The sequence below is a fragment of the Somniosus microcephalus genome, chromosome 20, assembly GCF_052327205.1.
Source record: "Somniosus microcephalus isolate GS21.2 chromosome 20, FLI_Smic_1.0, whole genome shotgun sequence".
NCBI lineage: Eukaryota > Metazoa > Chordata > Chondrichthyes > Squaliformes > Somniosidae > Somniosus > Somniosus microcephalus.
In genome coordinates this window covers 72,128,283-72,153,815 of record NC_141006.1, presented here as the reverse complement: position 1 = coordinate 72,153,815, position 25,533 = coordinate 72,128,283, and the positions used below count along the sequence as shown (strand labels likewise).

General features: G+C 44.6%; 1 protein-coding gene across 3 annotated transcripts in view; it reads left to right on the top strand.

Moving 5' to 3' along the window:
• The first annotated feature begins 3,257 nt into the window (after positions 1 to 3,257).
• LOC147103420 (digestive cysteine proteinase 1-like) overlaps positions 3,258 to 25,533 on the top strand; it is a 47,908-nt gene continuing 25,632 nt past the window's right edge. The window contains exons 1-6 of one of the 3 annotated variants that reach the window (XM_085962990.1): positions 3,258 to 3,394; positions 4,048 to 4,107; positions 6,608 to 6,700; positions 9,220 to 9,392; positions 20,968 to 21,208; positions 23,062 to 23,260. In XM_085962990.1, coding sequence (XP_085819116.1) covers positions 3,343 to 3,394; positions 4,048 to 4,107; positions 6,608 to 6,700; positions 9,220 to 9,392; positions 20,968 to 21,208; positions 23,062 to 23,260 — 818 coding nt within the window. In that variant the 5' untranslated portion in view covers positions 3,258 to 3,342. The remainder of the gene's footprint in view (positions 3,395 to 4,047; positions 4,108 to 6,607; positions 6,701 to 9,219; positions 9,393 to 20,967; positions 21,209 to 23,061; positions 23,261 to 25,533) is intronic. The other 2 variants (XM_085962988.1, XM_085962989.1) reach the window with 2 other exon arrangements.

The following is a 25,533-nucleotide window of genomic DNA, read 5'->3' as shown; positions in this document are numbered from 1 at the left end:
CATCAGCGTATATATATTTATTGATCACCGACGGTATTGCACGTGGAGTGTCAAGGCCAAGGGTAGCTTCAGGTGAAGCGAGGTCAGAGGATAATTGGACCAGGGCATACTGACATAATTGAGTCCCCACTTTAAAGTCATAATGGGGGTGATTTATTCCCTACTCGCTCAGCAGAAACCTGGCGGGTGGAGTAGTTAAAATCAGCCTTGGCTCTTACCTGTCCGAAAGTTGCCATGATTGCAAGATCTGCAATTTTAACCCGCTTCTCCTGAGCAGGCAGCAAGGACCACGCGCCCAGAGCCAACAGGGTCCTTCTTTACATACATGCATGTTGCAGCCCGGTGGCTTCATTGAGACTTGACTGCAATTTTAACTCAGGCCTGAGCGGGGAATCCACCTGGAGTTAAAATCGGGGCCCTTGCAGTCTGTCCTTATTTTTACATTTCCATAATAAATTGCTATGGCCACATTTATAATGGAAACTGTCTATTAAACTTGTCATGCTGTCATTATACCCTCCTGCCAGTGGTGGGGCTGCAGAGTCACCACTGTGAGGAGGATGTAATCACAGCATGACTAGTTTCCACAGTTTCCATTAGAAATGTGGCCACAGGAATTTATAATGGAAAAAGTTGCCAGGAAGTGCAGATAGATGTGAAACTTTCAATGCATTACTCATCAGTCTCTTGTGGTCTTGCACACTGTGTCATGAATCTTACCATTCATGTAGAAATGACTCATGAGGTAACACTGGGCGACCAGCTGGTGGCGCCATCCAAGGAAAGTACAAATACTCGGGCGTGGGCGCAGCTTGCTCAGGACATTTTTGTAACCAGGAACTAGTGATGTAACTAGAGCTCATGGTTGTGAAACAGTTGATTAAAGCCTTGTTTTATACTCAAACCAAGTGCTTAGTAGTTTTCTTACGTCACAATGTACGTAACACAAGGGTCAGAGATAGAAGCCTTAATGTGAACTTGGCAAGAGGCAGCGGTGGGTGGGTGAATCACCTGCAGGAGATTTTCTGGTTGCATAAGGAGGTAGAACGGGAACAGCGAAAGAGCAGTAAAAAGAAAGAAAGACTTGCATTTATGCAGCACCTTTCATGTCCTCAGGGCTTCCCAAAGCACTTCACAGGCTCCTGAGAGCTGTGCTTAAATGTCCCGTCCCTTCATTATTAATACTTCTTCATAATGGTACCCTTTGTCAGGTGTGGCACAGTGGGCAGCACCCTCTCATCTCTGAGTCAGAAGGTTGTGGGTTCAAATCCCACTCCAGAGACCTGCGCACAGAAATCTAGGCTTACGCTGCAGTGTTGAGGGAGTGCTGCACTGTCGGAGGAGCCGTTTTTCAGATGAGACATTAATCCGAGGCCCCGTCTGCTCTCTCGGGTGGATGTAAAAGATCCCACGGCCACTATTTCGAAGAAGAGCAGGGGAGTTCTCCCCGGTGTCCTGGACAATATTTATCCCTCAATCAACATCACTAACACAGATTATCTGGTCATTATTGCTGTTTGTGGGAGCTTGCTGTGCACAAATTGGCTGCTGCATTGCGACATGACAACAGTGACTACACTTCAAAAAGTACTTCATTGGCTGTAAAGCGCTTTGGGGTGTCCGGTGCTCTATAAATGCAGGTCTTTCTTTCTTTGAATTAAAAAGGACTTTGTTGCACGTGTTAAAATGCTTCTATGTGCTGTGCCTATTCAGTGCAGTTTACTGAGTCACTATGTACAATAACGCTACTCAATTATCTCAATTTGCCATCTTGAACTTTGGGCCAAATGAAAGGAGAATCACCTTGGGATGTTTTCCGTGTTAAAGGTGCTATATCAATGCCAGATGTTGTTGTCTGTGGGCTGCAGCATCAGAATGTAAACACATGGCAAGAAAATCTCCCTGCCCCGATTACAATACTCGGACTTACATTTTGTTCCCTTCACCAAGGCCAGAGAGTTAGTCTGAGTGCATTTTCTGTCTGCAGACTACATTATTTGATTTTATTCGACGAGTAATTAATTGAACTTTTTTTTTCAATCAATCGGTTTTATTCAATTTTAACCCGTAGAGAACAGGAAATTGTATTGAAGTGGATGTGAGTTCACCTAAAACATTCTAACAAATCGAATAACAAATGATACAAGTGAATGATTGGAAGGAGAAACTATAAAATAGGTGATTATAAGCACCACATTAAAATAGTCAATCCTTGTGTAGAAACAATCATTTTTACACTTATCTGATTATTATACATTATTTATCTGATGTATTCATTTAGTAGGAATGCAGAATAATATTATTAAGTTTTCTATTGCAGTACCAGGTTTTGTTGTTTGGAGTTTAAGATTTTTGCAAAATGTATACCACTTTATACCATTATTACTTTTCCCTCATTCGCTCATCAATTTCCTCCCCTTACCTTTCTTCTTCTCCTGAAGGCAGTGATTCCTTGCCTCAGTAACGTTCCCTTGGCAGTGTTTGCTGAGACCTTGCCCAGATGCTCATTACTCCGACGTAGGCCTTAACGGTATCAGGAGACTATTTGAATATGGGAGCCATCGCAGCCCAGCCCAAACAGTCTGGCTCTGTAACTTGGCAAAAGTTGGTTTCAGCAATGTGGACCAATACTCCAAGATCTGGAAAGCGACAACTTGAGGAATTGTTTTTAATGCAAACAGAAATCAGGCAGGAAATACTGGAAAATTGCAAACACAATTACAATGCAGCATCGTGAAATGGGACGTTGCTTGTGTTTGTTGTGAGATTAGCTGCAGTGTATACCATCTACAAAATGCACTGCAGCAACTCGCCAAGGCTTCTTCGGCAGCACCTCCCAAACCCGCGACCTCTACCACCTAGAAGGACAAGGGCAGCAGGCGCATGGGAACACCACCACCTCCAAGTTCCCCTCCAAGTCACACACTTCCTGACTTGGAAATATATCGGCCGTTCCTTCATCGTCACTGGGTCAAAATCCTGGAACTCCCTCCCTAACAGCACTGTGGGAGCACCTTCACCACACGGACTGCAGCGGTTCAAGAAGGTGGCTCACCACCACCTTCTCGAGGGCAACTAGGGATGGGCAATAAATGCTGGCCTTGCCAGGAACGACTAAAAAAAAACATGGGTCCAGCTTTATCCAGAGCTCTCCCACATCACACACCCAGCCTATGACCAGCAGAATCTTCCTCCCCCCCCAGTGACTGTCAGAGTTGCACAGTTCCAGCCTGACCCAGTTCTCACCAATAACTGGTTATAAGCACCGCCCTGGGGGAAGTGACCACCTGCCAGCTCCGGGCTCACTGCTGCACTCGAGTTCAGTGGAGTCACAGCGGAGACATGGGATTTGTGGAGCTCTGGCTCGGCATCATCTTGCTGAGCTCCGTCACAGGTACTGAAAGCAGGCGGCGGCTGTGGTTGTGCATTGCGGCTCTCACTGGGGTTCGGTGGGCAAGCCCGACTGCCAGTTTGACACCCAGTCTCGTTTAAGGCTAACTAAATCATTCTGCAAAGTTAACTTTGTGATTGTTGTGTGAAGTGGACAGTCCTGAGTGGACCAGTTTGACTCTTTTGCTATCTGGAATGAGACTGTGTATATCTCGAAGTTCAATCATTTTCCGAATGTACGCTGGTGTATTTGAGCATTTATTTGTCGTTTTTGAACAGTTTCCAGGTGGGACAGGTTGTTTTGCGGATGGGAGGGAGGGAGGGACGGGAGAATTCCAGCTCCTAACCGCGAGATACTTGCACCTTCCTGTATTTCCACATATTTAATAAGGAGTACAGTATAGTTGTTGTATTGTGATTGGAATGTGACCCTGTTTGTCTGCATATATCTGAAGACTCGCTGTTGTAAATCTGTATAGTTGCCTGTTTATACAACACATTATGGAAACTCTTCATTCAATGCAATTTCAGTATTATTTAGCTTGTATAGAACATAGTCAGGTCACCGGAAAAATGCAATAAATCGATGTTAAAGTATCTAATTGCACCCTCGCATGTTTCTGTAACTGTTTTTGTTAAATATATTTTCCGACGTAGTCTTTGAAGCCAAGTCTTGGATGAAAGCACCCACATTGCCGGATGTCTACCATGTTTCAGGTATGGTACAAACATGACAAAACTGGAAATACTGGAAATACACCGCAGGTCCACCAGCACCTGCGGAGAATGAAGATCTCTCAAGGTTCAGACCGAGCTCCTTCATCAGAACTTTCTAAGGAAGGCCATTGTCTCTGTACAGGTGCTGGTGGACATGTTGCATATTTTCAACATTGCTGTTTAATTTTTTACCATGCTAGTTTTTTCTTTGTATCTGTCCAACACTTTGGATTGTATATAGATTGAATTACCGAATCATTTCTCTAAGTCCTGACAATTCTTAAGTGTGTGAGAGAAAAAGAGAGAGAGAGACGTTTTAATTGCTCTTTAACATTCTTTAACCCTATTGTTCTATGTCGACCCTGGACTGACCTTGCCCTTTTATTGAAGTTAGTCTTTTGCCCATTGTGCTAGTGGGGTACATATTTAAACCTTTCCTTTGCTGTACCGTGTACTACTTTCACCTAGGCATCAATCTTGAGGGTTGTGTGAATATGTTTCTACTCTGTGACATAAGAGTAACTAAATGGGATCAACCTCTTGCGATAAAGTGCAAAATTGTTTTAAAAGTTTAGAGGTGGGGTGCTTTTGCGTTCTGTCACTACAGCTCCGGGGCTGTAATTATGGTTTCAGCCTTAAATGGCCGACCCCATGGTTTCTTCGGCAGCACCTCCCAAACCCGCGACCTCTTCCACCTAGAAGGACAAGGGCAGCAGGCGCATGGGAACACCACCACCTCCAAGTTCCCCTCCAAGTCACACAACATCCTGACTTGGAAATATATCACCGTTCCTTCATCGTTGCTGGGTCAAAATCCTGGAACTCCCTCCCTAACAGCACTGTGGGAGTCCCTTCACCACACGGACTGCAGCGGTTCAAGAAGGCGGCTCACCACCACCTTCTCAAGGGCAATTAGGGATGGGCAATAAATGCTGGCCTTGCCTGCGACGCCCACATCCCAGGAACTATTTTTTTTTTAAATAAAGGGTTAGCCATTTAAGACTGAGATGATGAGGAATTTCTTCACTCAGAGGTTTGTGAACCTTTGGAATTCTCTACCCCAAAGGGTTGTAGATATTAAATCGTTGAGTATATTCAAGGCTAAGATAGATTTTTGGACTCTTGGGGAATCAAGGGATACGTGGGTCAGGCAGGAAAGTGGAATTGAGATCAAAGATCAACCATGATCTTATTGAATGGTGGTCTGGCCCACTCCTGCTCCTAATTCTTAAGTTCTTATGTTCTTGTATGAAAACATATATTTATTCAACACCAGGAAAACATGTGGTATCACTAATGTGGTCAACTGCTGATAGATTTAAAGGAAATTAAAGAGTAATGTTGCTGTACTGCAGCGGTGTGCTTGTTTAGTAGGTTTACACTTTGCAACACCAGGGGGGTGATTTTGTAAATGGGGGCACGTTGGAGGCGGGACGGCTGCTTGTCGGGTTTTAGTCCCGCCTCCATTGACTTGTGGCCAACCCACGCTATTTTCCCTTGATTGACCTTGTCCGCCCAGTGGGCTCAGCAGGCCAATTAAAGGGAAGCCAGTTAAAAAGAACGTCAGTGTATGATGTTTCATCTGTCAAAAATTTTTGACCGATGACTTGTCATCGTTTGACAGCTCAGTGAAGCTTCAAACACGGACATTCTCTGTTGTTTGATAAGTTCTTGTATTCAAGACTCATCAAACCTATCTGCTGAGCAGAAATTAGATGGTTGTTGCATTGGAGAATGCAGCAGCCATTCTGTCATCTCTGCCGCGGAGATGCCGGAGTCTCCGGTTCCCCAACTGTTGAAGCCTGCAGGAAGAAACAAAGGTAAGTAAACATTTTCTATCACTTTTCACTCACCTCACATATTTACCTCTCCACACTTGCACCCATCACTCACCTCCACAGCGCACAACTCTCTGGATGCTCTGTGGTGTAATAGTTGCTGCACCTGCAGCGTAATTTTGACAGTACAGTTCTTCTACTTTTATTTAATTTTTATTCCAGTGGAATGGTAGAACAAATTGGGTTTTTGGGACACTCCATTTCATGCAAACCTTGTACAATGTCTTGAGACATTATGGTAGTACAATGTCTCAGAGCAGCAAAGGGTAAGTGTTGGAAATCACTCTGTGCCTTCAGCTGCCACATCACTGAATTCCTAATCTCAGCTTTCTCACTGTGGGTACGTATTACGCAGAAGCCACAGGGAGGGAGAGTCAGTTCAAACGACTCCCCTGACCTCCTTCACAGCTAGTTTAGAATGGCCTAGGAGTGGGTCAACATTTTGGAATAGACAAATGGTTTGCAGAGGCCAGAACATTTATACTTAAAGTAGATGGAGGTCTTCCCTCATAAAAAAAAACAGAATGTCTTGCAAGATATTTATCTTAAAATATCCCTTTTTAAATGTTCATTTAGAAGTGCGGGATATTGAATTTCTTCCAGTTGCAAGGAAGATTTTTTTTTCTGTAAAAGTAAAGTAAATTTTTTACATCTGTTCACAGGAGTTCTGTCATTGCCCTACGCTGAGATTAAAGAACCGTTTGAAGCTTGGTACAACCTCTCTGGGAATGTCAGCCGCATTGAGTATTACCACGGTATAGGTTTCGTCCTGATGGATTAACATATATTTGAGTTAATGAGACATAAGTTTATGTGACAATTAAGAGTAAATTTATCACAGTTGGATTTTTCCCTGTGATTTTCACGGGACTAAATTCCTGCCGTCAGCCAGTTGTTCCTGCAACAACGTTATTTCCCCCTTGAGTTCCAATCAACTGATAGATAATGAGAATGATGTGGAACTGCCTGACTGAGAAGACTTACTGCAAAGTTTTTATTTTTTTGCAGATTTAAGAGTGACGCTATATTTTTTATATATGTATATAAGAATTAGTTAACTTCAGAATTGTTGAACTTGATGCATGATTGTGCCAAGGCTGTTGGCCATCTCAAGATTATTTCATTAAAGCCTGCCAGTTTGTGTCAGCGGATGGGTAAAATTGTTTTAAAAATATTGCAGTATCAGCAAGTAGTGGCCATTTATAATCATAAATAAAGACAGCACTTGCTCCCTATTCCCCACAACCTTCGCTGTATTGTCAGGGAGGTATCAGGTAAAAAGAATTGCGTTGCTTCCTGGTAAGAGTAAATTAAGGGGCAAGTCAACTTGGCCAATCTTACACAGTTTCCCAGAACAGCAGTGACAGAGGGTTGGGGGGAGTCAGTTGCCTGCTCAACTTCTCGATAGATGAATGACAAAGGGAGATGGGGAATTTTAGGAAAAGAAGAAAACATTGTGCTAGGAATCAGTGTCATTCAGACCGTACTCAATGGGCCAACATTTGCGATCAGTGGCTTCCACCTGCAAAATTTTTACCAAAGTACCTGGTGGCCCGGGAAGAATGGCGGCTTGCACTCCTGGGCCTCTCCGGGTCTGCGCGGGCAGAGCCCCGCGTATCTCGGGGGCGTAGGCGCCCCTGGGATCACGTCGGCCGGCTCAACCAATAAAAGAAGAGAATCCCCCATTCATACTTTTGACAGGTCCGTATGAACAGAACTGTCAAAAGTATGAATGGGGATCACCTAAAAAATACACCAACACATGAAATCATTTTTGTTTTAAATTACATATTTAAAATTAATTAAAATGCCATTTAATTAAATATTTTAAACAGAAATGTAATTTTTTTGGGGGAAAAATGAAACGTTTTTACAGGGCTAAAAATAAACTTACCTTTTTGAAGAATATTTTTAATTTATAAATGAGTGATAAAATTTTATTTTTCTATTTTTTAAAATTCTTACGCTGGTAAAAGCAGGCCTTACCAGGCGTAAGAATTTGACAGGCATTCAGCGGGCGGAAGTTGTGAAAATAGTGCAACTCTCCACCCGCAGAGGCCCGTCTCCCCGCGGATCAGAGGATTCTTGACAGATCGCAAGTGCCGGGTTTCAGCGCCTGCGCTTCGCGCGCCTAAACCCGGCCCTTGCGCGGCCCCTATGGGCATGTACGCACCCGTGGGGGTCGCAAAATACGGCCCAATGGGCCAGAAATTTGGGTCGGAGGCTTCCCGCGGGTGTAAGCCCCCGACCTGCACTTACCTAGCGCGCCAGCCGTTGAGCTGTGGGCCCGCGTGGGATTCCAATCCTGGGCCTCCTCCAACTGCCGGCGCGCAGTGCTTGTGTATCCCAGGGGCGCAGTTAGTTCGAAGCATCCCCTGGGATCACGTGGGCCATGGAGAGCCAATCATAGCAGGGAATCTCTATTCATAGATTTGACAGGAAACCTGTCAAATCTATGAAATAGAGTTCGGCCCCTTTAAAACATAAATATAATTTCAAATAAATTTTTTTAAAAAATCACATTTTTAAAATAACTATAAATTACATAAAATAACTATTTTAAACAATAATTTAAAGTTTTGAAAAAATTAATTACAGTTTTTAACGGGGCTAAAAATAAACTTACCTTTCTTTAAAGTATTTAATAATAATAAACCTGTGGAAAAAATGTTTTAATTTTACTTAATTCACCACTTACCTTGTTAAAAGCGTAGCTGCTGGAGACACCCTCCCGGAGAAACCTGGAAAAGAAACGGAAGTTCAATGTGCACGCGCTGCCTCTCCGGTGCACACATTCGACCTGTGAACCACCTGTGAACATGCGTAGTGCATGCATGAAACCGGCACTTTCGTTGGCCCTACGATTGAGTACCCCGTGCGTACTCACCCGTGGGGACCCGAAGTTCTGGCCCAATGAGTTTGTTTAAATCCTTGGGATTCCTAGTGAGTAGCCATGATGGAATTTGCAGAAATTGTGCGGGTTTTAATTCCGCAATTTCTGCAGACATTGATTTTATCATGCCAAGTTCAAGTATAAACTCTTTTATAATCTTCCAGACAAGTAATTACTTTTGGAGTGTAGCTACTTGTTAAATTGTTCTAGTTCCCCAAGATTCTACTATGAAGAGTCACAAGACCCGTACAGTTTCTAGGTGGAGGTTCAGTATGTGCCTGTGATAGGCCTGATAGTGATCTGCTCACAGCTGTCATTTCTTATTACTACTTTTGATTCAAAGTTTAAATAGTTATAAATAGATTCTTTCCAATCTTACAGGCCAGGTTATAACTCTACAGCATGGGTTTGAAAAGCCAGCTGGAATTAGTTACAAGATTTCTCCAGAGACTACAGAAACTGAGATAAACGTTATCAAGTGCTTCCAAGTAAATGGATCCATTCATAATCCCATCCATCCACAGTCTGTCTTTCCAAATTTGGAAGGCTTTGAGGTAAGAATGTTGTAACACTTACTAAATTTTAGAATTTAGGTGAGAATTAAGGTGAAAACCATGAGAAGGTTGAAATTCGAATTTGAAAAAGGTAACAAAAGAAATATAATTAAAGGCAAGAGAATAATACCAAGAAAAATGCGGAGCTAAAGGTAGATAATGTAGCTAGGGGAAGAGGGGTATAAGAAAGAAAAGAAGAAAGGAAGACTTGCATTTATATAGCATCTTTCACGGCCATCGGACGCCCTAAAGCACCAATGAAATACTTTTTGAAGTGTAGTCACTGTTGTAATGTAGGTGGTTGAACAGGTAGGTCAAAGAGGAAGAGGTAGGGGTGGTGATGGCAGTGAGAGTGTGGTTTGGAAGGGGGATGAGACACCATGGGAGCATGGTGGTGGGGAAAAATATGAGTGATTGGGGAAGGAGATGGGAAGAGAGTCTCTAAGAGCTACATTCCCCCCCGCCGCCACTCCCACCTCAGCCCCATGACATACCAACCACCGCCTCTCATCCAAAAGGAAAGAATAAAAAAATGACAGAGAAGGAAAAAGAAGAGTTGGGCAGGGGAAGAAGAAGGAAAAAGAGAAAGAGGGAGAGAGAGAACCAACATGAAGACAGCAGAGGGAGGTCAGGGAGAGACTATGGGGGTGAAATTCGGTTCTGTTTGGAGGCGGTAACCGAATTATCACCAGAAATTTAGCGCCCGGCGTGGAAGTACCGTCCTGTTGAGGAAGCTGAGCGCTCGGGGCGGTGTTGGTGGCGCAAAGCGCGGTAACGCCGTAGCGCTACATGGACGCTCCGTGTAGCGCTGACGCATTTCAGCGCCCCTCCCCTTCCGTTAAAGGGGAGGGACACTGTGAGCTCTGCAGGGCCTCCGATGGCCCACACTAGACCACCAGGGCGCCGTGGTGCCGTGGCTGCAGCCCAGCACTGAGACGCGGTGCCAGGCTGTGCAATGTCGGACACGGACCACGCCAAGGCTCGCCACGGAGGGCCGACCTGAAGATCGGCCAAAAAAAATTAAATGGCGGCGCGGGTTGCAGCCGCACCTCCCTTTAATTAGTGCCCTGCAAGCGGAGGTCGGCCCGGTTCACGACCCGCAAGGCTGGTGCTGACACCGCCTGCGGCAGCCTCGTGGGGCACAATCGAATTTCTGCTGTGGGGCGCTAAGGGGTCATGGCGCACAGCGATGACATCATCGCCGGTGGCACAGCGGCCCGAGGCGCTACCGGTGAGGTCACGGTGCTATCAGCTAGTGCCCCGCCAAATTTCTCAGGGGCTCCCGCCCAGGCATTAAGCCCTTTGCAGCCCATTAGCGCCCCCCGGAGGAGCTAACTGCAGGCGCAAAAGAGCCAAATTTAGCGGCCTATATTCTTCAATTATCATGTGCAATTCCACAGGAGAACAACTGGTAATATATTAAAAATCTTATGTCTGTGCGCAATTCCTGCCAATCCTTTCCATTATAAATTCCCATGTCCATATTTTATAATGGAAACTGCCTATGTCAGGTCACAATGACCCGTCCCCTAAATGGAGGCACTGCAGCACCACCACTGGCAGGAGGGTGAAACTACATCATGGCAAGTTAAAATGGGCTGTTTCCATTATAAATGTGCACAGAAGATTTTAGAAAGGATAGATAAAAATAAGAGAATGTATGGCTTGAGCAGGGCAGGCTCCGATGCCTGTCTTAAGAACATGAGAACATAAAAATTAGGAGCAGGAGTCGACCATTCGGCCCCTCGAGCCTGCTCCGCCATTCAATAAAATCATGACTGATTTTCGACCTCAACACCACTTTCCCGCCTGATCCCCTACCCCTTGATTCCCCTAGAGTCTAAAAACCTACCTATCTCAGCCTTGAATATACTCAACATTTCAGCATCCACAGCCCTTTGGGGTAGCGAATCCCAAAGATTTACAACCCTCTGAGTGAAGGAATTCCTCCTCATCTCAGTCTTAAATCTCCGACCCCTTATCCTGAGACTACGCCCCTGAGTTGTAGATTCTCCAGCCAGGGGGAAACAGTCTCCCAGCATCTACCCTGACAATCCCCCTCCAGAATCTTATATGTTTCAATGAGATCACCTCTCATTCTTCTAAACTCCAGAGAGTATAGGCCCAATCTACTCAATCTCTCCTCATAGGACAGCCCTCTCAACCCTGTCCTGCTCATCAAAGATTAATTTCTAAAAGGGTTCCTCAACAGACATTAGGCCTCTAATTTACACATTCAAGGAGCCTCGCGCCTGTTTTAGGAGCAGATGGAGTTCAATGTGGGGAGCTGTGCAGTCATCCACTTTGGATCCAAGTACGACAAATTGGAATGTTTTCTTAATGGTGAGAGATTATGAGCTGTGAAGGAGCAAAAAAATTTAAGTGTCCAATTACACAATTCACTAAAAGCTGGTGCACGGGTACAAAAAAGTAATCTGAAAGGATAATGGAATGTTGGCCTTTCTCTCAAGGGGGTTTTGAATACAAAAGTGAGGAAGTGATGCTTCAGTTGTACAAAGCCTTGGTCAGACCCCATCTGGAGTACTGAAAGAAAGAAAGACTTTCATTTATATAGCGCCTTTCATGACCACCTGACGTCCCAAAGTGCTTCACAGCCAATGAAGAACGTAAATACTGTGTTCAGTTCTGAGCACCGAACGTCAGGAAGGATATATTGGCCTTGGAGGGGAAGCAGCGCAGATTCACCAGAATGATACCGGGGCTTAAAGGGTTAAATTACGAGGATAGGTTGAATAAACCTGGCATGTATTCCCTTGAGTTTAGTAGTTTGAGGGGTGATTTCATTGAGGTCTTTGGAATAATGAAAGGCTTTGATAGGGTAAAAGAAAGAAAGACTTCCATTTCTATAGCGCCTTTCACGACCACCGGACGTCTCAAAGTGCTTTACAGCTAATGGAGTACTTTTTGAAGTGCAGTCACTGTTGTAATGTAGGAAACGCAGCAGCCAATTTGCGCACAGCAAGGTCCCACAGACAGCAATGTGATAACATAGAAACATAGAAGATTGGAGCAGGAGTAGGCCATTCGGCCCCTCGAGCCTGCTCCGCCATTCAATGAGATCGTGGCTGATCATCCAAATTCAGTACCCGGTCCCTGCCTTCTCCCCATATCCCTTGATCCCTTTAGCCTTAAGAAATATATCCAACTCCTTTTTGAATATATTTAATGAACTGGCCTCCACTGCCTTCTGTGGTAGAGAATTCCACAGGTTCACCACTCTCTGGGTGAAGAAATTCCTTCTCATCTCAGTCCTAAATGGCTTACCCCTTATCCTTAGACTGTGACCACTAGTTCTGGACTCCCCGGCCATCGGGAACATCCTTCCTGCATCTAGTCTGTCCAGGCCTGACAGAATTTTATAGGTTTCGATGAGATCCCCTCTCAATCTTCTAAACTCCAGTGAGTACAAGCCCAATCGACCCAATCTCTCCTCGTACATCATTCCTGCCATCCCAAGTATTAGTCTGGTGAATCTTCACTGCACTCCTTCCATGGCAAGAACGTCCTTCCTCAGATAAGGTGACCAAAACTGCACACAATACTCAAGGTGCGGTCTCACCAAGGCCCTGTACAACTGCAGTAAGACATCCTTGTTCCTGTACTCGAATCCTCTTGCTACGAAGGCCAACATACCATTTGCCTTCTTAACCGCCTGCTGTACCTGCATGCTTACCTTCAGCGACTGGTGCACAAGAACACCCAGGTCTCTTTGCACTTCCCCTTCTCCCAATCTATTGCCATTCAAATAATAATCTGCCTTCCTGTTTTTGCCACCAAAGTGGATAACCTCACATTTATCCACATTATAGTGCATTTGCCATGTTTCTGCCCAATCACCCAACCTGTCCACATCATACTGGAGTTTCACAACATCCTCCTCACAGCATACCCTCCCACCCAGCTTTGTGTCGTCTGCAAATTTGGAGATACTACATCCAATTCCCTCATCCAGATCATTAATATAGATTGTGAACAGCTGGGGTCCTAGGACCGATCCTTGCGGTACCCCACTAGTCACTGCCTGCCACTCGGAAAACGACCCGTTTATTTCAACTCTTTGCTTTCTATCTGCCAACCAGTTCTCTATCCAAGTCAATACCTTGCCCCCAATCCCATGTGCCTTAATTTTACAAGCTAATCTCTTATGCAGGACCTTATCAAAAGCCTTCTGAAATTCCAAATACACCACATCCACTGGTTCTCCCTTATCTATTTTACCAGTTACATCCTCAAAAAATTCCAGTAGATTAGTCAAGCATGATTTACCTTTTGTAAATCCATGTTGACTTTGTCCGATCCTGTCACTGCTTTCCAAGTGCTCTGCTATTACATCTTTTATAATGGACTCTAGCATTTTCCCCACTACCGATGTCAGGCTTACCGGTCTATAATTCCCCGTTTTCTCTCTACCACCTTTTTTGAATAGTGGGGTAATATTAGCTACCCTCCAATCCATGGGTACTGTTCCAGAGTCTATCGAGTTCTGGAAGATGACCAGCAATGCATCTACTATCTCCAGGGCCACTTCCTTAAGTACCCTAGGATGTAGATTATCAGGCCCTGGGGATGTATCGGCCCTCAATCCTGTCAACTTCCCCAACACCATTTCCCTACAAATACTGATTTCTTTCAGTTCCTCCCCCTCATTAGTCCCTATATTCCCCGACATCTCTGGGAGGTTATTTGTGTCCTCCTTTGTGAAGACAGAACCAAAATATGTATTTAATTGGTCTGCCATTTCTTTGTTCCCCATTATAAATTCCCCTGATTCTGACTGCAAGGGACCTACGCTTGACTTCACCAATCTTTTTCTCTTCACATATCTATAAAAGCTTTTACAGTCAGTTTTTATGTTCCCTGAAAGCTTACTTTCATAATCTTTTCCCCCCCTCTTAATTAATCCCTTTGTCCTCCTTTGCTGGATCCTAAACTGCTCCCAATCCTCAGGTTTGCTGCTTTTTTGGCCAATTTATATGCCCTCTCTTTGGATCTTATGTTAGCCCTAATTTCCCTTGTTAGCCACGGTTGAGTCACCTTTTTTGATTTATTTTTATGCCAAACTGGGATAAACAAATTCTGTAGTTCATCCATGTGATCTTTGAATGTTTGCCATTGCCTATCCACCGTCAACCCTTTGAGTGACATTACCCAATCAATCCTACCCAACTCGCGTCTCATACCATCATAGTTCCCTTTATTTAAATTCAGGACCTTAGTCTCTGAGTCAACTACTTCCCTCTCCATCTTAATGAAGAATTCGATCATATTATGATCGCTCTGACCCAAGGGGCCTTGCACAACAAGATTGCTAATTAATCCTTTCTCATAGCATAATACCCAGTCTAAGATGGCCTGATCCCTAGTTGGTTCCTCGACATATTGGTCCAGGAAACCATCCCATATACACTCCAGGAATTCCTCCTCCACAGTATTGTTACTAATTTGGTTAGCCCAATCTATATGTAGATTAAAGTCACCCATGATGACTGCTGTGCCCTTATTGCACGCTTCTCTAATTTCCCTTTTAATGCCATCCCCAACCTCTGCATTACTGTTTGGAGGTCTATATACCACTCCCACTAATGTTTTCTACCCTTTGGTATTTCTCAGTTCTACCCATACAGATTCCACATCATCAGAGCTAATATCTTTCCTTACAATTGTGTTAATCCCCTCTTTAACCAGCAATGCTACCCCACCTCCTTTTCCTTTTTGCCTATCTTTCCTGAATATTGAATACCCCTGGATGTTGAGTTCCCAGCCTTGGTCCCCCTGGAGCCATGTTTCCGTAATTCCAATCATATCATATTCATTTACCTCTATTTGCGCTGCTAATTCATCCACCTTATTAAGAATGCTCCTTGCATTAAGACACAAAGCCTTCAGGCTTGTTTTTTTAATACTCTTAGACCTTTTAGAATTATTATTTACTGTGGCCATGTTTGTTTTAAACCCTTGATTTCTCCGATTGCCACCTTTGTTATTCTCCTTCCTGTCTTTTGCTTCTATCCTTGTTTCCCTTTCCTTTGTCTCCCTGCTCAGGTTCCCAACCCCCTGCCATTTTAGTTTAAACCCTCCCCCACCAGATAATCTGTTTTATTGATGTTGGTTGAGGGATAAATATTGGCCCAGGACACCGGGGATAACTCCCCTGCTCTTCTTCGAAATAGTGCCATGGGAACTTTTACGTCCACCTGAGAGAGCAGACGGGGCTTTGGTTTTAATGTCTCATCTGAGAGACGGCACCTCTGACAATGCAGCACTCCCTCAGCACTGCACTGGGAGTGTCAGCCTAGCTTTATGTGTTCGAGTCCCTGGAGTGGGACTTGAACCCACAAAGACGAGTGTGCTACCCACTGAGCCACAGCTGACACAGTAGATACAGAGAAACTATTTCCTCTGGTGGGTGGGGGGGGGGGGGGGCGGCGGCGGCGGCGGAATCCAGAACAAGGGGGCACAACCTTAAAATTGGAGCCAGGCCGTTCAGGAGTGAAATCAGGAAGCACTTTTCACATAAAGGGTAGTGGGAATCTGGAACTCTCTCCCCCCAAAAGGCTATGGATGCTGGATGGCCGACTCCTGTTCCTAAGTGTGGGCCAAAAATAACAGCGAGGTTATTATCTACATAAACTGCATCGACATCAACTCTCTGCAGGAAGTGGTACAGATCTTCTGGTTAGCACATTTGAAATGTTACCAGTTTGAATGTTTCCTTTGTAACACTAAAAACAGAATTTAAATACCATTGTTATTTCTTTTCATTTGCCTGCTTGTTTTAACAGTCTGCATTGACGCTGCTCTTCATTTTTGTGGTGTGATGTTACTTTTCACAGTGTATAATGTGGCTCCTGTTGGAGCAGATTTGCATTCAGCATTGTGTGTGTGCGCACTTTGGACTACCATGTGCTTTAAGTTCTGTTTATTTATCTTTATACCGTATCATAGGGATTCAATTTCTTGAATATATAATGTAACCTTTACTTGAAAGCTTCTCTTTATGCCCTTCACTATTTCTTGGTAATTCTAGTACATTTTCCAATCCCGCTTCAAGTGTTTGACCTTTTGGTTTTTATTTATTAGATACAAACCTTTTGTTCATCAGAGATCGCAGGTAACAGATTAGTGCATCATTCATGGTTCCAACTTTTATGAATATATATTTCTCTGGCAAAAGAACCAGAGGCGACAGGAGGAAAATCTCTTTTACGCAACGAGTGGTTAGAATTTGGAACGCGCTGCCTGATAGGGCGGTGGATACAGATTCAGCAGTCGCCTTCTAAAGGGAATTGGATAAATACTTGAAGGAGAAAAAATTGCAGGGATATGGGGAAAGAGCAGGGGAGTGGGACTAACTGGATTGCTCTTCGAAAGAGCCGGCGCAGACTCAATGGGCCGAATGGCCTCCTTCTGTGCTGTCCTATTCTATGATTCGATGATTCACTTCCTCCCAGGTGAAGAGTGTTAGTGCCAGAGAAAAGAATATTTTCCTATTTTAGTATCTGGCATCTGCATCTGATTATACTCTACTGCCAAGTATAGTATGAGTCAGATTCAGAGCATGGTTTGTATCTTGTCCCAGCAGTATGGATTAGCTCCTGTATTAAATGTAGACTATCTGTTGTATCAGTTGAATTTTTGAGGCTCCACTGGAATGAGGAGAACACTGATCAGGGAGCGCTGAAGAGCCTCTTATATGTAATGAGGCTTTCTTTACATTCGGTTTCTTCTCAAATCTCTTGTCTCGTCAAATATCTTGAAATAAATTGTAAGGACACACACGCATGGAAACTCCGTGTCTCAATTGATCAACATGCTCTGTTTTGCACGTTAGTTGAGTAACACATCAGAAGCGAACTCACCCACTTGAGAGTCTCAATGGTGCCGTACCTTAGTCGTTTCACCTGTGCTACCGGCAATCGGCGTGCACTGGCGGCGACACATGGGCCCAGATATTGCGGTGGGTAATGACGGCAAACTTGTCAGCGTTCACCGTCATTACCCATCTGAAACTGACCGGCTTCTGGATTTAGTGCATGCACAGATAAACGGGGAAATCCCGAAGTTGCGGTCAGTCATTCCCTGCTCCGCCACAGGTTGTGCTGTGGAACTCCCCAGAGCTGGCAATCACTTGAAATCACATATAAGGATGAAAACTTCCCCTACTACATAAGAACATAAGAGATAGGAGCAGGAGTCGGCCATTCGGCCCTTCGAGCCTGTTCCACCATTCAATAAGATCATGGCTGACCTTCTACCTCATCTCCACTTTCCTGCACTATCCCCATATCCCTTGATTCCCTTAATATCCAAAAATCTATTGATCTCTGGCTTGAATATACTCAACGACTGAGCCTCCACAGCCCTCTGGGGTAGAGAATTCCAAAGATTCACCACCCTCTGAGTGAAGAAATTTCTCCTCATCTCAGTCCTAAATGGCCGACCCCTTATTCTGTGACTGTGACCCCTGGTTCCAGACTCCCCAGCCAGGGGAAACATCCTCCCTGCATCTACCCTGTCAAACCCTGTAAGAATTTTATATGTTTCAATGAGATCACCTCTCATTCTTCTAAACTCTAGAGAATATAGGCCTAGTCTACTCAATCTGTCCTCATAGGACAATCCCCCCATCCCCCCAACCTTCGTTGCACTCCCTCTATGGCAAGTATATCCTTCCTTAGGTAAGGAGATCAAAACTGTACACAATACTCCAGGTGTGGTCTCACCAGGGCCCTATATAATTCCAGTAAGACATCTTTACTCTTATACTTAAATCCTCCTGTAATAAAGGCCAACATACCATTTGCTTTCCCAATTGCTTGCTGTACCTGAATGTTAATTTCCAGTGATTCGTGTACAAGGACACCCAGGTTCCTCTGAACACCAACATTTCTCAATCCCTCATTTAAAAAATACTCTGCTTTTCTATTTTTCTTACCAAAAGTGGATAACTTCACATTTCTCCACATTATATTCCATTTGCCATGTTCTTGCCCACTCACTTAGCCTGTCTATATCCTCTTGAAGCCTCTTTGCAGCCTCCTCACAACTTAAATTCCCACCCAGCTTTGTATCATCAGCAAACTTGGATATATTACATTTGGTCCCCTCATCCAAATCATTGATGTAGATTGTGAATAGCTGAGGCCCAAGCACTGATCCTTGCGGTACCCCACTAGTTACAGCCTGCCAACCCGAAAATGACCCGTTTATTCCCACTCTCTGTTTTCTGTCCGTTAACCAATCCTCAATCCATGCTGGTATCCCATGTGCTTTAATTTTGTTTAATAACCTCTTGTGTGGCACCTTATCGAATGCCTTCTGAAAATCCAAATACACCACATCCACTGGTTCCCCCTTATCTATTCTGTGAGTTACAACCTCAAAAAACTCTAACAGATTCATCAAACACGTCAGTCGAGCATGCAACGCCCCGGTAGCGCCCAGGACCGCATATTGAGTGGCGCCCCCTGCCTTAGCGCCTGCTGCTAGGAACGACAGGTAGAGGGGAACGTTTTTAAGTTGGGAAGGGGCTGGGGGAGCGCTATTTAAAGGCGGGCACTTTCTGCCTTTTCTTGTCGGCAACATTTTTGGTTTTAACGCTATCCTAAGGAGTTTTGGCCCTCAGCACCACTTTTGAGGTTCCTAAGCGCCGAGCTCTTTCCCTGGGCCTATCCATTAGTGCTTCCAACACAATTGCTTCAGCGGTCTCTCCAGGCCAAGATTCAAGGCTGCAATGAGCAGGGTGTGGCTGGCCAGCAAGATGGCCCCTCCCCTTTAAGAACTGGATGGCGCCAGTCTGTCTGGCTTTCATGGTAACGGACATCGCCTGAGCTTTGGTAGCGTTCTGAGGTAGCGCCTCGCTCCCTGACGATAGCGCCTTAAGAGAGGTGTGTAGCGCCTGATTTAGTGTTAAATAACCTCCAGGGGCGATAGAGGCGAATTTTGCAGGCGGAAGCGATAATTAGCGCCGGGCGCTAAACTTTGTGCCCAGCCGATATTAGTGCCCCAAAATAGGCGATACCAAATTTTTCCCCCTATGCCTCTTCCTTTGATCTAATACTATCTTTAACTTCTCTTGTTAGTCACAGTTGGACCGCTTTTCCTGTGGGGTTTTTGTGCCTTAAAGGAATGTATATTTATTGTAAATTATGTATTAATTCTTTAAATACTAGCCATTGTTTCTCTACCATCATACCTTTTAATGTAGTTTCCCAATCTACCTTAGCCAACTCGCCCCTCATACCTACATAGTTTGCTTTGTTTAGATTTAATTCTCTAGTTTTGGATTTAACTAAATCACTTTCAAACTCAATGTAAAATTCTATCATGTTATGGTCACTCTTCCCTAAAGGCCCCTTTACTACAAGGTTATTAATTAACCCTTTCTCGTTGCACAATACAAGATCTAAAATAGCCTGTTCCCTAGTTGGTTCCTCAACATACTGATCTAGAAAACTATCTTGCATACATTCCAATCTTGCACTGCAATATCACTGTTAAACCTCCCTGAAATAGTTAAGCCTTGTTGAAAGAGGTGTAACTGGGTTTTTAATGGTGTATTGACTGCTGAACAACCGTTCTGGCCCTGAAAAACTAATTGTACATTTGTGGAATGTCAAATTTTTCCATTAATAGGATTAAGAATTACAAGGGTTTAAAAAAAAGTTTTAACATTTGTTTATGATATTTCAGCTTCTACCTTAATCCCTTGAGTGCATCCCAATCTTTATTTCCCTCTCTGTAAAATGAATAAAAAACAAATTAGAATCAGTGCATTTCACTTCCTGGTTTGGTGTCTGTGAGAATTCTTCAACGTGATTGGCTGCTTAGCCAGCTTGATGACATCACTGTTGCTGGACGCTGGCGATCCGCTTGATTTGGCGGCAGATTCAAACAAAGGTCGGGAGAGCTGAAATTGATGCCGTGGAGGTTGCGAGATCTTTGTGGGCGGCTTTCTTCGAGGTCAGTGGCAAGCGCCGTCACTTCGCCGCTGACCGCAAAATCGGGGCCATGAAGTTTAGCATGAGCGGAAAAATCGTTTAACTTCTATAGCTGCAAATGATCTGTGGTTAAGGGGCCGCTAATAACAAATGACTATAGTCAAAGGTCTACAGTGTGCCCCCTGAGGCTAAAAGCTCCGCGCCGCCACCTGAGTCCCCAGTTCTCCGGAGGAAGTTACCAGCTGGTACAGTAACCACCTCCGCTCACTGGCATTTTAAATATGCTGCATGCTTAACACTGCTGGTGCTGGTGCAGACGGATTAGTTTTAGCACAGCTGAAACAAGTGCAGGTGAAACAATTGTCTCCGATTGGCCAAGAATCAGAGCCAACCAGCTCAGCAGTAAATGCTATTTTCTTCCGTGTGGGCAGCCAGTCTTTAGACTCCTGTGCAAAATCTCAAATAAGCGATAGCATTGAACAAGGGCCTGCCGATGATTCAGGCTCCAAACTAAATGCTAAAATAATAAGTGAAGTTAACTTTTATTATCCTGCTTTGACATGATCAGCATTTCTGGTCTGATAATCTATTTCAACGTCAATTCTTTTTTTTAGTTCATAAAGGAAGAGGACTATAACGAGCATCACTGCACTGTATGGCAAAATATTACATATGAGGGTAAAAAGAAAAACACCTACACCATTTGGATCGCTAATTCTACAAATGGTCCCATTCCTGTCCATTATGAAATGAAGGGATACAACACATTGCTTGGTTCACATTATGACAAGTATGAAGTAGATTATGCAACTGTGCAACATGATGTGGACCCAAATATCTACAAAATTCCCGAAGGTAAAGCTTTTGACAGACTATTACAGGTGATCACGAAGACAAGAGATGTTGGTTTTGACAGGACAGTTTCCCCTTTTTGGACACTCGGGGCGCTGGATTTTCTCAATGGGGAGCTTTTGGAGGCGGGGCTCCCACTTGTCGGGTTTCAGTCCCGCCTCCAACAACTTTCGGCCAACCCACGCTATTTTCCCTTGATTGACCTTGTTTAGCCCGCCCAGCGGGTTTAGCAGGCCAATTAAGGGAAAGCCGGTTACAGAGAACGTCAGCCTATGACGTTTCATCTGTTAAAAGTTTGTGACAGATGAATTGTCATCATTTGATAGCTCTGTGAAGCTGTCAAACACTGACATTCTCTGTAGTTTGATGAGTTCTTGAATTCAAGACCTCATCAAACCTCTTTCTTTTGCAGAAATTAGATGGTTGTTGCATTGGAGAATGCAACGGCCATCTGTCATCTCTGCCGCGGAGATGCGAGACTCTCCGCATACCCACCGACTGAAGCCTGCAGGAAGAAACAAAGGTAAGTACACTTTTACTAACACTTTCCACTTACCTCACATACTCACCTCTCCACACTTGCACCCATCGCTCACCTCCACAGCGCACTTTTGCACCCCTCCGACCCCCGCAGACCCACTACTCGCCTCGGTGACTCTGGCAGGGTTAAGAGCCTTCGGGAAGCCCACACTTGTGTGGGTAAACTGGGGATAATCCTCTTATCTGCCTGTTAACTACCTGTTAATAGGGAGATAAGTGGCTGTAATTCCCTTCCCGCCTCCAAGGAGACGGGACACGGTGCGGGTCGGCTACCTGCCTCCTGGGAAGATGGCACGGCGGTGGGTTGGGCACCCGCCTCCAAACTCTGCCATTTTCCCGGCAGTCCTGCTTCCATACCCGCCTCCCCAGGGCTGGCAAGACCGCACCCCTGGCGTGAGAACCAAACACTTCTGGCTGAGATACAACTCGGGTGCCAAGTAATGCTGTCACTGATGCATGTGATTGGGGCCGATAATTACACTTCCTGGTTGCATTACTCGGAATTTGGGGAAAGGTTGAGCTCTCTGCATGAATATTCAAACTATACAGAGCGTTGCTTTACAACCTTCCATTTAAGTCGGTCTCTACTGATTATCTCAACAGCCTTTTTTGATCGGTAGGAATTGAAAGGTGACCTGCTCTGGCTGCTTTTATTGCTGGCTGAAGTTGGTAGTTCACCCTGCCCAAATGGGAGAGATCAGTAACTCTAGGTTAGCCCTCTTGTATCAGAACTCATGAACTATTTCAAAAATCAGTGATTATGCGGCTTTTGAGAGAGTTACTGTTGGAATGACCCTTTGTAATGGTGGTTATACACTAGTTCACAAAACAATATAGTTTTGGGAAGAGAAAAGGAACCTGATTTGAAGTAAAAATTGTGGTTCAAATCAGCATCAATTATCAGAAATTAAAGCTGGGACACAGATTTTTAATATGTGCATGTAGAGGTGTGCAAGACATTAAGAACCAATCTAGGGACTTGAATATTTCTACAACTTCAGTAGCTATGTAAATGAGAATAGAAGGCTAGAACTGGGGAGATGTGGACTTTAGTTGGGTACAGATGGAATTTCTGTTGGGTTTTTTATTGGAAATGTTGCTGGGTATTTATATGTCACAATGAATCTGAACATGGTAAAATACTAAGCTGTCAAATTGATTACCTTATCATCAGAGAGCAAACAAAGAGACGACAGTCATAAAATTTTAATTTACAGAGCTATATCTGTGACTTTCTATTGTGGCATTTGCCATGCTCATTCTAATGATAGAAACCTGTGTTGGTGTTTATTTATCTACCTATCTGTTTATTACAGGTTTGTCTTGTGAAGGTTTCCCTGGTCCTGAAGTAGAACACGGAATTTTGGCCAATCCCATTCAGGATTTAGTTACCACGGATAAGGAAGACAGGGCTCACCGTTTGTTCCAGGATTACAAGGAGAGGTTTGGGCGGGACTATGGGAATGATAACGAGGAGCATGAGTTTAGAAGAAGCACTTTCACTCAGAACATGAGGTAAAGTTGACCATGGCGTCTGGGAAAGCCATGGTGGTGGTGGTGGTGGGCCAAGTGCAGTAGATCCAGTTACTTTCTTTCTCTTGGATCTTCGCTTAGCTCCTTCTTGGATTTTAATTATCCTGCTACTGTAATCAAAACATCTGGTGTTGGAAGTTCCAACAGGAAAACAAATTGAACTGTGGAACTTTTCACACTGTTGGTATTCTAGATACTGATGATCCTTCCTGCTTTGATTGCATTTCTCATTCTAAAGTAACTTTCAAAATGGATAAAACCAATCACTGCACATTAAACAATAATCCATTGTGTAAACATCCTTTATCATGCTTAAAACATGAAAGGCACTCCATATACGCAAGCATTAGTACAGGAAACTCTTTGGTATCTGGCACCAACAGGACTGGCGTGTTGCCGGTTGATTAAAAATTGCGGATGACGGAGAGGGTTATCTACCGAGGCTACTGTATTTTTAACAAAAAAAGAGTCAGGCTCCTGTTATTGAGGTGTTCGGACTTCCGATTTAAGAAGCCGAGTAGTGGCAGTTTGGAGAACTACCCCCACTGACTAACTTGACCACCGCGGGAGACTCGGACTCGGCAACATTTCCGGTTATTGAGGTGTTGTTTTCGGAGTATGAATTTTGCCAGTTAATAAAGAATTCCGGATATTTAGGTGCCGTTTAAACGAGAGTTTCCTGTATTAGAACATAAGAACATAAGAAATAGGAGCAGGAGTAGTCCATACGGCCCCTCGAGCCTGCTCCGCCATTCAATAAGATCATGGCTGATCATCGATCCTATAGGATCCTATTGATTATATCTTGGACCTCAGCTCTTAAGAAGAAATATCTGCTTCTCTCCTGAGCAGCAATTTATTGCATCTACTCCAACAACGATCGAACACAACACGGGGTTAAAGAAAGAACTTGCATTGATATAGCTTCTTATGACATCTTACAGCATTTTACAACCAATGGGTTACTTTTGAAGTGCAGTCACGATCATTATGCAGACGTCGTGTTGCACACAACAAAGTCTCACTAACAATAAATGAATGACTGACCAGATCATTTGTTTCTGGTAGTGGCAGCTATGGGAGGAACCTGGGCCAGGGGAACTCTTGTGCTCTTCTTCAAATAGTGCCGGGGGATCTTTTAAAGACCACCTCAGCAGGAAGATGGAGCTTCGATTTCACAACTCATTTGAAAAGCGGCACTTCCAGTAATACAGCATTCGCCCAGTGCTCCACTGACGTGTCAGCTCACGTCCACAGCAACATTCCCGCCAAGCTGTGCAGCCCGACGGCAGCGCAGTGGTCTGGAGGTCCCGCGCAGGCTGCTCACCGGCTTTTCGACGGGAGAAACTGCGCATGCGCAAAGATTTGAATGGGCCGCATGGCCACTTAAAGGGACTGCGCACCCCCCCTCCACCACACACCCCCTGAAAATAAGAGGGAACATTGGTCCACAGTAAGGCCTGAACCCATGACTCTCTGACTCATGGGGTGGGCAATAAATGCTGACCTTGCCAGCGACGCCCACATCCAAGGAGCGAATAAAAAATGGCAAAAATGCTACCATTGAGCAAGCTGACACTCGGGGTGATTTTGCTAGCCCTGGGGAGGCGGGACTGCTGGGAAAATGGCAGAATTTGGGGGCGGGTGCCGAACCCGCCTCCATGCCATCTTCCCAGGAGGCGGATAGCCGTCCCGCGCCGGGTCCCGTCTCCTTGGAGGCGGGAAAGGATTAAAGCCTATTAACTGCCTGTTAACAGGCAAAAAATAGGATTATCCCCTTTTTGCCCTCACAAGTGCGGGCTTCCCAAAGGCTCCAAAACATGCCAGCTCAGCGAGGCGAGTACTGGGTCTGCGGGGGTCGGGGGGTGCAAAAGTGTGGTGTGAAGGCGAGTGATGTGTGCAAGAGTGGAGTGCTGAGTATCTGAGATAAGTGCAAAGTGTTAGTAAAAGTGTACTTGCCTTTGTTTCTTCCTGCAAGCTTCAGTCGGTGTGTATGCGGAGAGTCTCGCACCTCCGTCTTGGAGATGACAGATGGCCGTTGCATTCTCAGGTGCAACAACCATCTCCTTTCATAAAAGAAAGAAGTTTGCTGAGGTCTTGAATTCAAAATACAGAGAATGTCAGTGTTTGACGGCTTCACAGAGCTGTCAAACGATGACAATTCATCTGTCAAAAAATTTTGACAGATGAAACATCATACGTTGACGTTCTCTGCAACCAGCTTTCCCTTAATTGGCCTGCTAAGCCTGCTGGGC